The sequence below is a fragment of the Acanthopagrus latus genome, chromosome 22, assembly GCF_904848185.1.
Source record: "Acanthopagrus latus isolate v.2019 chromosome 22, fAcaLat1.1, whole genome shotgun sequence".
Taxonomy (NCBI): Eukaryota; Metazoa; Chordata; class Actinopteri; order Spariformes; family Sparidae; genus Acanthopagrus; species Acanthopagrus latus.
Genome location: NC_051060.1, coordinates 23,459,346 through 23,472,589, shown reverse-complemented (window position 1 = coordinate 23,472,589; position 13,244 = coordinate 23,459,346). Strand labels below are relative to the sequence as shown.

At 43.1% G+C, this 13,244-nt stretch overlaps 1 protein-coding gene and 2 long non-coding RNA genes across 4 annotated transcripts; 1 reads left to right on the top strand and 2 right to left on the bottom strand.

Annotated features, from left to right (window-relative positions):
• Positions 1-1,151: 1,151 nt before the first annotated feature.
• brms1lb (BRMS1 like transcriptional repressor b) lies at positions 1,152-8,564 on the top strand. 2 transcript variants are annotated; one of them, XR_005072621.1, is made up of 11 exons: positions 1,152-1,454; positions 1,681-1,771; positions 2,799-2,926; positions 3,091-3,170; positions 3,346-3,442; positions 3,967-4,056; positions 4,173-4,237; positions 4,329-4,368; positions 4,638-4,767; positions 6,447-7,502; positions 7,649-8,564. XR_005072621.1 is itself a non-coding variant. In XM_037087068.1 (10 exons), the coding sequence occupies exons 1-10, from the start codon at positions 1,319-1,321 to the stop codon at positions 6,562-6,564; spliced, it is 975 nt and encodes a 324-aa protein (XP_036942963.1). In that variant the 5' UTR covers positions 1,152-1,318; the 3' UTR covers positions 6,565-8,564. The 2 variants fall into 2 exon arrangements, 1 of the variants encoding a protein (XP_036942963.1); XM_037087068.1 differs by having other exon boundaries at positions 6,447-8,564.
• On the bottom strand, positions 6,289-7,138 carry LOC119012871. The gene is made up of 2 exons (XR_005072622.1): positions 7,008-7,138; positions 6,289-6,528 (listed from the first exon to the last, which is right to left on the bottom strand). It is a non-coding gene; the product is annotated as an uncharacterized LOC119012871 (long non-coding RNA).
• Positions 8,565-9,286: 722 nt separating the features above from the next.
• On the bottom strand, positions 9,287-12,815 carry LOC119012872. The gene is made up of 3 exons (XR_005072623.1): positions 10,560-12,815; positions 9,621-9,788; positions 9,287-9,412 (listed from the first exon to the last, which is right to left on the bottom strand). It is a non-coding gene; the product is annotated as an uncharacterized LOC119012872 (long non-coding RNA).
• Positions 12,816-13,244: the final 429 nt, after the last annotated feature.

Genomic DNA, 13,244 nt, shown 5'->3' with positions numbered 1-13,244 from the left:
AATGAAGCATAAAGACTTTGTCACATTCTGTCATGTTATCAGCAAAAGTTATGGAGTCACCTGCGGTTATAAACTCTTATGCAGTATGCAGTTTTATTCCATGCATTAAGTTGTGAATTAATGATGCTCTACAGTCCTGTTCCAGACAGTCAAAGGTCAAACTGTCCATTGAGACGTCTTCAGGGAGCTAAAAAAAACATAATAATGATAATTTATTTAAATATACTTGAGCATCAAAAGTAAATTTCAGGCAAAAAATGTACTGCAAAATGCAAATAAAAGTAACTCTTCCACAAATTTACATGTATGAATGGTGTAAAGGCTCCGATATTGGGCTCTAACGTAGAGTAAATGTGTGACAGACAATCCAAACTGTCTAAGGTCGCGTGTGAGGGAGGCAAATGTACAATTCCAGAGTGTACTGAGTATTTTGAAGGTGTGTGAAGAGTGAGTGGAGGGCAGTGGATATGGCATCTTCTGCGTACGAGACAATGTACATAAGTAGTCCTGCTCCAGTACTCACTTGGTTATATCCATCATTGTTTTATAAATCTCCAAAGCATGAGTAAATTATTTAATACCCATTGTTAAATCTATTTGTTGCAATGACTTTACAACGGGTGAGTTTAAAAGCGACACATGACTGGAATTGAAAGAAGAATTGTGCTGGTAAGATCAAAACAGACAACAAAACAAAAACAAACAAACAAAACCATAAAAAGAAATGGTCATATGAAGAAATCTCACTATTAAATAAATAATTAGAAAAATTAGATTTGAAGAAACAAACTGAAATCCTAAAAAAAAAAGAATTATAAACAATTATGAAATCATTTGCTGGTCTGCACTACCTCATATGTGGAAAATTAATCGTTTATATTATGTTTAATCTTTTAAAAAGTAAAATCAGCATTTGTTTTTATAATACTTTCACTGATAAAAGGGTCTAACAGAACCTTTACTCTTTAAATCTTGAGTCAGAAATACATATGTAAGTGTAAAAGTCAAATATAACAAACCATCGCAGACACATTAACATACCTGCAGATTCAGTATGTACGAGGTATTGCGAAAAAGTTAAATGAACTACAAGTCCCGAGAGCCTTAGCGCGGCTGGTTACCCATACTAACATCTGATTGGACGGGCTCAGTAAAGCTCTGCGTGATTGGCTGACGGTGGCCATGTTTGCGTTACCAGCTGTCTAGATGCGAGCTAGCTAACCGGTTAGCCGTCTGAGGTGTATTTGCCTCATTTTTCGGGCTGAAATCAACGAACAGCCCGTCCAGCCCGTCAGCACCGGCCCATCCGGACCTCACGATGCCGGTCCACTCCCGGGAGAAGAAAGAAAACAACCACGAAGACATGGAGGTGGATTTTCCCGAGCAAGACGGCAGCAGCACGGACGAGGAGGACACCGTTAGCTCGTCCGTGTCTGAAGATGGAGACAGCTCGGGTAGGAAAAAAAAAAACAGGCCTTAAACATCAACACACAGCTAAAATATTAAAATACACTTCTCTGTCGGACGTGGCTCCGATACAATATGTGGCTGTTAATGAAAATGAGCTCACGTCCCGACCCAGCTGGGTGGGTACAGGCTGAGGTGGAGATGCTATGATGGTGATGGCTGTGGGTGAGAGTAAAGAGCTGATGTCAAACCTGTGGTTGTTTACATGAGCAGAGATGGACGATGAGGACTGTGAGAGGAGGAGGATGGAGTGTCTGGATGAGATGACCACCCTGGAGAAACAGTTCACTGACCTGAAGGAGCAGTAAGTCACACACCTACACCTGTCTATCCTGAATGGACACTTCATGTTGAGGGTGGATTTCTACCTGGAGATGCACCTGGAGTCTTGGTATACTCTCTCCAAAACACCACACATGTCTGTCATTAATCACCGTAGTATTTAAAATGATGGACCGTGCACTGAAGACTCACCTGGGTCACCTGGCTGTCTTGTAAAGGGTCTTTTTGCAGGGACCGTTCTCTGTGGTGCTGTTTATAAAGTCACCAGCAAATCACTTGTAACATCTTGGATTGTGCTCCTCAGATGTGATCTTCCCTGTCAGCCATGTTGACATCAAGCCGACCGTCATTTAAACTGGTCAACGGTTAAAAAGTGTCCGTAAAATTATTGACTATATTATAAAAGCCATTTGAAATCATTATTCTGGACATCAACAACATTTACATTTAGGGCATTTAGCAGACGCTTTTGTCCAAAGCAGTTTGGGGTTCAGTATCTTGCCCAAGGACACTTTGACATGCAGACCAGGAGAATCGAACCAGCAGCCCTCCGATAACAGGACGCAGGCTCTAACCCTGAGCCACAGCCACCCAACAACTCACAAAAAAAGTAAACAGATAACTTATTGATAACATTATTCTCTTCAAATCTTCACGCGACATTTGAATAGCAAACCATGACATTCCGGTGTGAGATCTGTCAGTGTGTTATTTAAATGTGCACACAAATAAATTGATAATAACGAGTATAACTGACTAGTTTATCTAGTGCTGACTGGCAGGGACACCTCCCTAACACTGAGGTTTTGAAAATGCTAATAATGTTTTCAACTCGGCTGCTGCATTCAATAAAAACTCTCCTGTTGCAGTCGTGCCACAGCATCCTGTTCTCCAGACCACAGTTTAGTTATTCTGCAGACCAGTGAGAGACTTCTGCATCTCTCTTCTGTTCTGCTGCAGTGCAAGATATTTTCGAATTGCTCAGCTTTAATGCTCAAATAATGTAAGTTTATGAATCGATGTGCCTCCTCGTCATTTTCAATGTTCAGGTTGTACAAGGAGCGTCTGAGCCAGGTGGACATCAAGCTGCAGGAGGTCATGGCAGGCTGCGCCCAAGAGTACCTGGAGCCTTTAGCCAACCTGCAGGAGAACATGCAGATCAGGACCAAAGTTGCTGGTGAGTCAAATTAACATGAATATTTAATAATCGGACTTAATGTGCCTGATTTTGTGGACAGAGATAGAAACTATGGAATTAAAACTTGCTTTTTTCGCAGTTAAAAGTCAAATCTTTACTTCTTGCTGCTTCATGTTGATCTTAAGTTTGGATGCTTGTCACAGGGATCTACAGAGAGCTGTGCTTGGAGTCGGTGAAGAACAAGTATGAGTGTGAGATCCAGGCTGCCTGCCAACACTGGGAGGTGAGGGGTCAACGAATGAGTCAGACCACATTTTGTTGTCATATAGTTTTGCCTTAACAGTGTAGGAAATACACAGTGCCACAGTGTCCACTAACTTAACAGGATGAACTGACCCACAGTAACTTCTCCTGGAGATGGTTTTTAATGTTTTTTGTGTCTTGTTTCTGTCTCCCAGAGTGAGAAGCTGCTGCTGTTTGACACTGTGCAGAGTGAACTGGAGGAGAAGATCAGACGACTGGAGGAAGACAGACACAGTATTGACATCACCTCAGGTACCGACCAGCGCTGCAACCAGCAACTGTCGGAAATGTCTGTTTTGATTATTTATCAAATAAAAACCATCAGAGGTTGAGCTTACAGTGTCATCCTGACATCTGGCCAGCATCTCCAGAACCAACAGTATTCAGTTTATATTGTTGAGAAAGACAGCAAAGTATTCTTCACATCCATTTTTAATATTTAGTATAGGAGCTGCAACCAACGATCAGTTTTATTGTCTTTCTCGATTAATCAATTGGTGGTTTGGTCTATAAAATGGCAGAAACAAACCAGAAAATATTCAAAACATATTTATTTCATAAGTTTATACAATCTATTGATTAAATGTAAAATACAAGTACTAATAAACCTGAGATACAGGGTTCAGTAAGTGTTGTAATAAACATTGCATATTTGATTGAGATGCAAAGTTTGCACTGAAAATCTATGAAACTGATGCTTGAAACATGATGCACATGTCCTCCAGAGGGAAGTGATTCGTCTCCTCTCTCTAATTTTGTCCTCTCTTGTTTTTCAGAGTTGTGGAATGATGGATTGCACTCACGGAAAAACAAGAAGAAAGACCCGTTCTGCCCCGTCAAGAAGAAGAAGCCTGTTGTCGTTTCAGATATCCTTTTTCCTTTTGTCCCGTCCTTGTCTCATTACTCCCATCACTCATCTGCGACGTCCTGTTGATGTTTTCCCGCCACTTCACTGTATATTCTTCCTTAACCGCTCTTTCACGGCCCTATATCGTTTACATGCTGCAAGATCTGGATATTCTTGAAGACTGGACCGCAATACGGAAGGTATTTTTGTAAACGTACGATGAAATCACTTAGCGAATGTTTTGGAGTTGTGATTTGACCTTTCCCGTCTGTTTCCTCTGCCTCCTCACAGGCGATGGCATCGCTGGGGCCACACAGGGTGAAGGTGGATGGTAAGAGTTTTCTGCTCGTCCTTGGTTACAGTCAATATCTGGCTGAGTGCAGCGATCGACCCGCAGTCACACAGGAGAAGCTGATTCAATACTTGGAGCTAAAAGTACTCAAGCTCACAGTTGAAAAGGAGACAAGTGTTGCCTCCTCAGCTGTCTTTGTCTCTCCTCCTGTCCTTTTTATGTTTCCTTCTGTATTTCTTCCAAACATCCGTGCCGTACATGCTGTCTCCGCTCACGTCCTCTTTTTCCTTCAAACTCTCTCCCTGCAGTTCCTGCAGTCAAGCCGGACAGACATCACCATGTGGCGCGCTCCGAGGACGGTCGACTTTTCTATGACAACCAGTGGTACTGCAGGGGACAGGCCATCTGCATCAACAGGAAGGACGAGTACCCGACTAGGTGTGTGTGTGTGTGTGTGTGTCTGTGTGTGAGCAGAGTTAAAAAGCTCTTTGGTATAATTAGAGTGAGCGATGATTCTGGTTTATAGCCTGTGTGAGTTATAACACTCACCCGATGTGTGTACTCATCTGTGACAGTCTGTATTCCTGACTCATTGTGTGTGTGTGTGTGTGTGTTGTGTGTGTGTGTGTGTGTGTGGGGGGGGGAGTTAGGCAGTCACACGGAGGATTTATTTGTGATGGAAATGATCGGGGACAGATTTAAACAAAGACAGACAGTGTGAGCATCAGGCTCTGTCCTGTGTGCTGTCGGGGCAGGACGCTCGGTGAGCGCTGGTTGTGTTTTGATGTCAGTGTTTTTTCACAGCAGCATCCCTCAACAGTCTGCTGCTCAAAAGCATACTGGAGAGTGTGTGGACGTTAAAATTCATCATCATTCATCATACACTTCCATCTTTTTAGGCTCAATATAGTCACACTCCTCTATGACACTTAATGTTATCTGGCATCCATCAGTGTGTATGTACTGTGTAGCTCCAGACTAGGAAAGATTGAGGGACCAGATGCATGAAATTGGTGGCTTCCCAAATATTAACTCCTAGTATTTCTAAATAGGTTTTCAGTTTATAGACGCATTTATACTGTTAAAGTGACAAGATGAAGTGTACTCAAACCACACTGTGGGCATACTGAGGCCTTGGCCATACATACACGGTTATTCCCAAAATCAAATCTTTTCCAATGTGTTCTGGTGTTCTTGTAAAGACTTAAACTGTGTTCTCAGTCACTGAAAAGGGACCTTTTGGAAAAACTCCCACCAGGGGAATGATATAACTCTCATTGTCCGTGTCTGGACGGCAGAAGCAGAGGATTTTTTTTGAAGCGATGACGCAGACACCCACTTCCTCAATAGGTCTTATGAGTGTATAAAGCATCACTGACTAATCTGAACTTGGAGTATGTGTCATGATATTGGAGTATTTGAGTCTCTACACTGAGGGAATGGACGTTGTCTATATTTAGAGCGAAACACGCTGACATTTATGATACAGCGATGGAAAAAAAAAAGACACATGAAGTAGAATTATCCTGGAGGGCTCTGTGAGGGAGCAGTCATGTTTCTGTGCCTCGTTCATGGTATTTTCTTGTTTTTTGTTTTTAAGAACACCAAAAATACCCCGTGTACATGCTGAGCAGGCCTAAATACTGTTGTTGATTGTTAATGGACAAATGAAACAGAGAGGGGGGGGGAATGTGGATGGTGGTGAAAAAGCTCCAGAAAGATCTTAGACAATGAAAAATGTTCAAAGTAATTCAGTCTGAAATGAGACGTTTTGCTTTGTTTGTGTCAAGTTTAACTTGCAGTGAGATTCTGTCATCACATCTCATCATTTCCTGTCAGTATTTAGCGTTTAGGTATACAGATTTTATCTTTGGATGTTACTTCCTTAAATAGTGAAGTATGGTGATAAGATTCTAGTTTATACTGAATAGTAGAATTAAAATCAGTTTCACAAAGACACACATGCACAAACCTAATTTATTAGAACTGTTGGCCATATTTAGCAACCTGACATCATTGGAAAAACTTTAAATGATATTGTGGATATCTGTTAATATGAAAATCAAGATTGTATTGTATTTCATGTGCTAACATCGTTGTGTGTTTGTGTCCCGCAGCGCCATCATCACCACCGTCAACAACGACGAGGTGTGGTTCAAACGGCTGGACGGCACCAAGTCAAAGCTGTACATCTCCCAGCTGCAGAAAGGCAAATACACAATCAAGCACTCGTAAAAAAAAACGAAAACACACACACACACACACACACACACACACACACCTATACAGGCACAGACCATCATCTCTGCTGTGTTTCATTTGTCTCCTTTCTGAGTGGTATCTTTTTTCTACATTACGTGCAGTCACACAAAACACAGCTAACTTCAGTCACTCTGTGCAAAAGTAACAAAAGAGAAACTGTCCCACAAACAAATAGCAACTTATTCAGCTGTAAGGAGACAATCTCCTCTGTAAATATGTAGGTATGTTGATATTACTGACGAGGTCACAAAGTGTCATTTTCTCTGGAGCGGAGATCAACGCAACGTGCTGCTAAAATCAAAACAAAGGGAGAAGAACCGGAGCAGTAGCGAACTGTGAGCGGCGGAGCTCAGTCGCGTGCCTTTCTGAGACAAGACAATGCCTGAACTCTTAATAACAATGCAGTGAAGCCTTACTCTGTACTGTGTTAGCACCGGGAGGACTGAAGCGGGTCAATGAATGAGTGAGTGTGAAACCTCCCCCCCACACCCGATCTGTGTGAGGATGCCGTCAGCGGCGTGTTGGATTCGCCTCTGCGGACGCACCGGTTACTTTTTTGAAAATGTCACGCTCCACGGAGCCTCATGAATCTGTGTTAGGATCCCCAGGGAGGCCGAGTTTGAGATTTGAGTATTTGATTTATCGCACAAGTGTCAATGATTAATCAGTTTTTTTTTTGAGTAAATGATTACAACGTGAACATAATGAGATAGAACTCTTCTTCGAGGAAACACCCCGGGGTTCTGTTGGAACCCACTTGGGGAGCCGCTGTACTAAATGATCTCTTGATGTCTTGATGTGTTCGTCTAATTTTCCCAGCACTATGTTTTAAGTTCAGACAGAGGCCAGCCACACGCACTACGCAAAACCTCGACAGTAACAGGAGGAGCCCTTTGTATATAAAGACGACTGTATGTTTTTCAGTATTTCACTGTGATTCTTCCCTCCATCTCCTATAATGTTGTCTGATAGTGCCTACAGATCACTACAGAAGGCAGGACTGACTCAGATGTGTAACTCACAGTGCCATTTGTCTTTTTTTTTTGTCTTTATTCAGTCCATTTTGTGTGTGCGCTATGACTGTAAGAGCTGAAAGGACTGGGTATCAAATCCTGCAGTGTAAATGTGACACCTCTGAAGAATCAAACTCTCTCCTGTTCCCCGTCCTCTCTCCCTCTGAACCGTCACTTCTCTTTCCCTGTTCCCCTTCGTCTTCTGTCGAGCTGTCAGTGAAAAGGTTCCTCCACATTGACGTATTAACAGTTCAACGAGAAGGTGAAGAGATTCTTTTTTAAAAAAAAAAATGTATTTACAATCCGTCCGATCAAACCCTATTTTGTTTTTGTAAATGATACTTGATTTAAGGGGGATCTTGCTTTGTGTTGTGTTTACGGTGCTTTATATACATATTTCAGTAACACTTTATCATAACCATCATTAATAAATGGTAGTTGATATTTAATTAAACTTTAGTTAATAGTTATTTCACTGTTAATAACAATTAAATCCATAATTTGATGGCAATTATAAAGTTGCAACTGGTTAAAAACTTTTACATTTCATAGTAAATTAAGCAATAATAAATGCCATTGCTTGTTAAAACTGAAATAACCATCAACTAAAGTTTAACTAACAATAAATGAACCATTTATTAATGATGATTAGCATAAAGTGTCACTCATATTTCAAAGTATTACCTGCCAATAAAAGAGAAGTGCTCACAGCATTACCACGTGAACATGAACATGCCGTGTGCGTGAGGCCGGATGTGGCTCTCACTGAGAACTTCTTCTCGATAGTTTATTGCAAGTTTTTCATTTCTGTTTTTTGTTTGTTTGTTTTGACATTTTTATGAACTCTGGTTTCTTTCCATATCAAGAGGGGGAAAAAAAAAAGAAAAGAAAGAAATCATATGACATTGTGCCAATGCATGTACAGCTGATTAAAGATTTTGTTTGTAAAAATTTGAAAAAGAGTCAAATGTGCACATGAACAATTATTATTCACGCTTTAATGTCCAAAAGAGAGCGAAGAAACTTAAAGCAGCAACTTTTAAAGTTGTTCTGGAGAAAGTACTCAATAGCTGAGTTTCATTCCCAGGTCATCAAATACCAGTTTTGGGTGAATGTTTCAGGTCCTACACCAAAGACATGAGACTGGCGTACCCCGCCACTCACTCGCCACTCTGTTAAGTTACATCACGTCGATTTAACTTCAGTAGATTTATGTTTCCGTTCCACTTTCAAAGGCTTTCTGCCTGCGTTTTCCAGCAGAAGGGAGAAGTGTCTGTGCATTTAGATGATTACAGTATCAACCTGCACTGCTCAGCTTCAGTCAAGCTAATTTCCTTTTCATGGCCTTAAGAGCTTTTGGATAAAATAAGAATATCAAGAGCTTTGCAAAGAACTTAAATATCCGATTTGGATTTGGGCCAACATACAGCCCAGATACAATCTTATATAATACTCCAGTGTATAATGGAGAAAGTCCCTGACAGGGCTCAACCCAAAGTCACCCCTGAGGTTTGCTGAACTCTGCCTCCACTCTGTGACAAAGAAAAAAAAAAGAAAAGAAGAGGAAAAAAAGTGGTGTGTGTTTGGGAGAAACATGCTGAGCTGGTCCTATTTGATAATGGCTCGTTTCCTTTCAGTCACTTCTTTCTGCCAGAAGGACACTCACTAGATTAACACCACATGCCGGTATCGATTCAGGATCTGCGCTGATGTACCATTTTCTTGCCCTCGCCTCACACACACTCCATCTGCCTGGCCTTGGGCCTCTGCAGACACCTCGTGCAGAACCACCGCAACCTCTGATTGATCTATCGGGAGTATTGATTCGCTGTGGCACTGTAGCCAGAAACTCAAAGCAATCAATTCAGAGCCTAATTGGATAAATTTCCCATTTAGATGGAGCTTTATAACCAAAACCTGTGTGTTAATTGAGTAGCACTTGCTCTAATTCACCACGTGGTCACACCAGGTCAAGACCACAAAGATTATGAAAGAGAAAGTATCTTAAAATCTCACATTTCAAACCACCAAGTAGGTCTGCTTTGCACTCCTCCTGTTGCACTACCACTTCAGGCCAGAAGGTGTCAGTCGTGCTCCACAGTGGAGGGGCAGCAGCCTCTGCACTGGTTGGGAGGAGGGAGGTGGTCTGTGAATCTGGGGCACCCTGCTGCTGAAGCCCTCCAGCTGATGAGAGAGGGAGAAAGAGAGGGAGAGAGAGGAGGGATGAAGGCACAGTTTGATCACAGCTCGCTGGCCACGTCTGCTACTGCAACAGAGAGAGACAGAGAGAGACGGAGATGGAGAAAGAGGAAAATCCCCATCACCGCGTCAAAGACAGCAGCAGCAAACAAGCAGCAGGGCTGTCTGCATCTCAACACGCCATGCAGCATCTCCTCAGAGCTTTCCTTGAATCTGCTTCACGCACTCCTGTGAACGTGCACATGCACCGCTGAGTATGGTCAGAAATATACGCAACATGCTTACCAAACACACATAAACACACACACACACGCACACACACACACACACACACACACACACACACACACACACACACACACACACACACACAGACGTCACAGCAAATGTCAGGATTTTCTTTTGTGGTTTTTGGATTCTGATTGAATGTGGATACTCGGTCCCTGAGTTTCTGGCCGTCTACGGCAGCATCTATACTTAATGAGTAACCAGAACTGGAGGGTCATTGGGACGTGTTTACTGCAACACTGGGGCTAATTAGACCGTGAAAGTGTCACACTGTGCTAAATTCTTTATATCCCCCTTCCCCTCCTGTGTGATGTATGTGTGTGCGTCGCTGTGCATTTTCAAGAGGCCGTGTATGCAAATCTCTTTGTGCACGCATGCATGTTGCTGTGTGCCGGGCCTGCGCGTGGGCGTGTACCTTTGATGCCAATTGTGTAAGAGAATGTTGAATGCATACATGTGTAAGTTTACATCAAAGGGATGAGGCGAGCTGCTCATCATCAGCGTTAAGTTGAAGAGGGAGACGAGAGCGGCGTGGATTCAAGTGGACAGCGCTGCAGCCTGCAACCTGTGATCTAAATGCGCCTGCTATCACCTCGCTAGGTGTGGCAGTGGCCTAGAAACCACCATCAGCATCAGGCTATAGGCCCTTTTATTTATCTCTCTCTGTCCATGCCGTCTCTTCTCGCATGACGTTGATGCCTCGTCACAGACAGGACTCTCTTGCCCGTCGCACTTGTCTAGTAAGTTTATATGCCGCCTATTGGAGAAGAAACATTTTATTTGGGTCATGGCCTGGACACTAAACTTTAAAGCTGTGCGTGCTCTCCATTTACGCATTGATCTGTTCCGTGCGTGCTGGCTGACTGACGTGGTTTCAGAGTGGCTGCGAGTGGAACAAAAGTAGTGAGAACACAACCACACTTAATAAAATTCCATTATTTTTTTTAGAATTTACGCAGCCGCTCCTTTCAAGTGCATGTCCATTTCCACACATTTGTTCTATTTGTCAAGTAAAAAATAATAAATGATTCACTTTTAAGGAGCTCAAGCGTAAGTAATAACACACAATTCTCCCACAAAACGACAAATGTCCTGTCAAGAAAAATGTCAAATTCATGTTGAATAAAACAATGCAGCGCGTCCCTTAGGATGACATTTACAATGTGCTGGGAAAGTAGTTGTATTAGTCAACTTAAGATGGCACCAAAGAAAAAAAAGGTCTAAATCCAACAGTAGGTTACAGAAAGGTCTATCTTACCAGGCATCCACTTCACACAAGCTGTACAACAGATGCAACAACACAGAGATTCAGTATCTATCAAGATACTCCTGAGTATTCTTCTGCCAGGATCTTGTGTCCACCACCAAGCCCTCGTTTCAATGAGGTGCCAGCACTGGTTTGACTATTTCTAGTGTTTTTACATGACGGGGCTCCATATTTGGTAAGAACATAGAGCCTTGTGTAGGAGTTGTTCTCCCGACTTCTCAGACTACATGCCAAGCATAGCCCCCCAACTCCAGTTTTGCAGACTTTAAGCAAACGAACAGGAAGACAGGCGTGCTGTGTCTTGGCATCTGTCACGTACCCCTGACCTCTCACTTATGTCCTGGTATTTAAAAACTAACTTCTGCAAGAAGGAGGGACAAGAACGAGGAACAGCGTCCAACAGTATCTTAGTTGTGACGGTCAGCGATCACAGTTTTTGCCATGTATCGAACGACAGGAGAGGTCTTTGATGGCTGAAATGACAGATGCAGCGACTGTCACATCACAAACTACTAGTGGAGTATCTCAGGTCTGGCAGGGTTTGATTTCCAGACGTCAGATCGTGAAGTCTTTCTGTGTACCCAGAAGAAATCTAGTGACCTACAGACCCTCAGAGCCAGGAAGATGGCTACTGTGAAGTCAGTTCAAAGAATGCAGCCTGGCAGAGAAGTGACAGCCTTTGACTGTCATGCCTCAAAGCGGCACATCTACTCCTTACCCACCGAAGATCATCCACCCTTGGGAGCAGCTATGTTTTCTCATGGGGCATGGCCAAAGAGGCTGCGTAACATTTTGCATCCCCGCCATCTGATTCTTTAGCTGTCAGAGAGTCAGACAGGAGGAACTGCCTGCCAGCCTCTTAGACTGAGCAACAGTCTCAAGGCATGCTGTTGTATCAATGCTAATGCCAAGCTAAAGTCCCAGAAATGGCTGGGCTTTTCAGACGGTGTGTGAGGAGAGTGGGCGGGCCGTGAGAGCTGCCCAATGTGTTCTGTTCTCCCTTCCCTGTCAGTCACATTCTACTATTCGGGTGTATGCCTCAGTGATCTCCTTTTGTCAGGTGGGGTTTAGAGAGGGTTTATTTTTAACCACCCTCTGCTGAGGTTGACTGAGGCGGCTGCATCCTGGGGTACACTACTCTGCCCCTCGCTAGAAATTCCCAGTTTATACCCAGCGGACAGGGGCCTTTAAAGCTGTTATCCATCAAGATGGCATTGCTGCATGCTTTCACAACAGCCCAATGAGTTGTGCCACACAAACTGCATGCTTAGTTGAGGGTATCTTTGAGGTGCTGCCTTCAGACAGAGCCTTGTCTTTCATGCCACCTATTGCCTTCACAAATGTATATTGGAAGCCCCCCCCCCCCTCCTTTGGCTGGCTGTGTACACTCAACAAAGAGTGCAACAGCAGTAGAACATCTGTCGAGGACATCTGTATGTTAACATCTAGGTTGGGGCCCTGCATTTTTATCAGGTGTTACATGTTGGATGCTGATATTGGTTTAAATAACCTGTGAATGACTGTGTGAGTCTCTGTCAGCCAGCTTTGCCTTTCTCTTTCCTTTCTGCAATGAAGACTTTACCAGGATCTTAACTCAGACTTCCTCTTTCTAGGCAGCACCTGCAGCAGTACCGACAGGTGAAATGTGCCATTTAACTTTGCTAAATTACTGCTCAGTGAACAGTTGGTGCAGCCTTGTCTCTTGGAGTGGGATACTGCTCCCTCTTGAACTTTCCCCAAGTAGCTTGTTTGGCACCCGGTAAGTGCTACTTGCTTACATGTCAGATTTTTAAAAGCAGAGCGCCATGATGACAAGTGGCCAAGTTGTTGGAGCCGTGTTTGAGGGATATGATGAGTATTCCTTCCAAAAAAACAAAAAAAAAGGG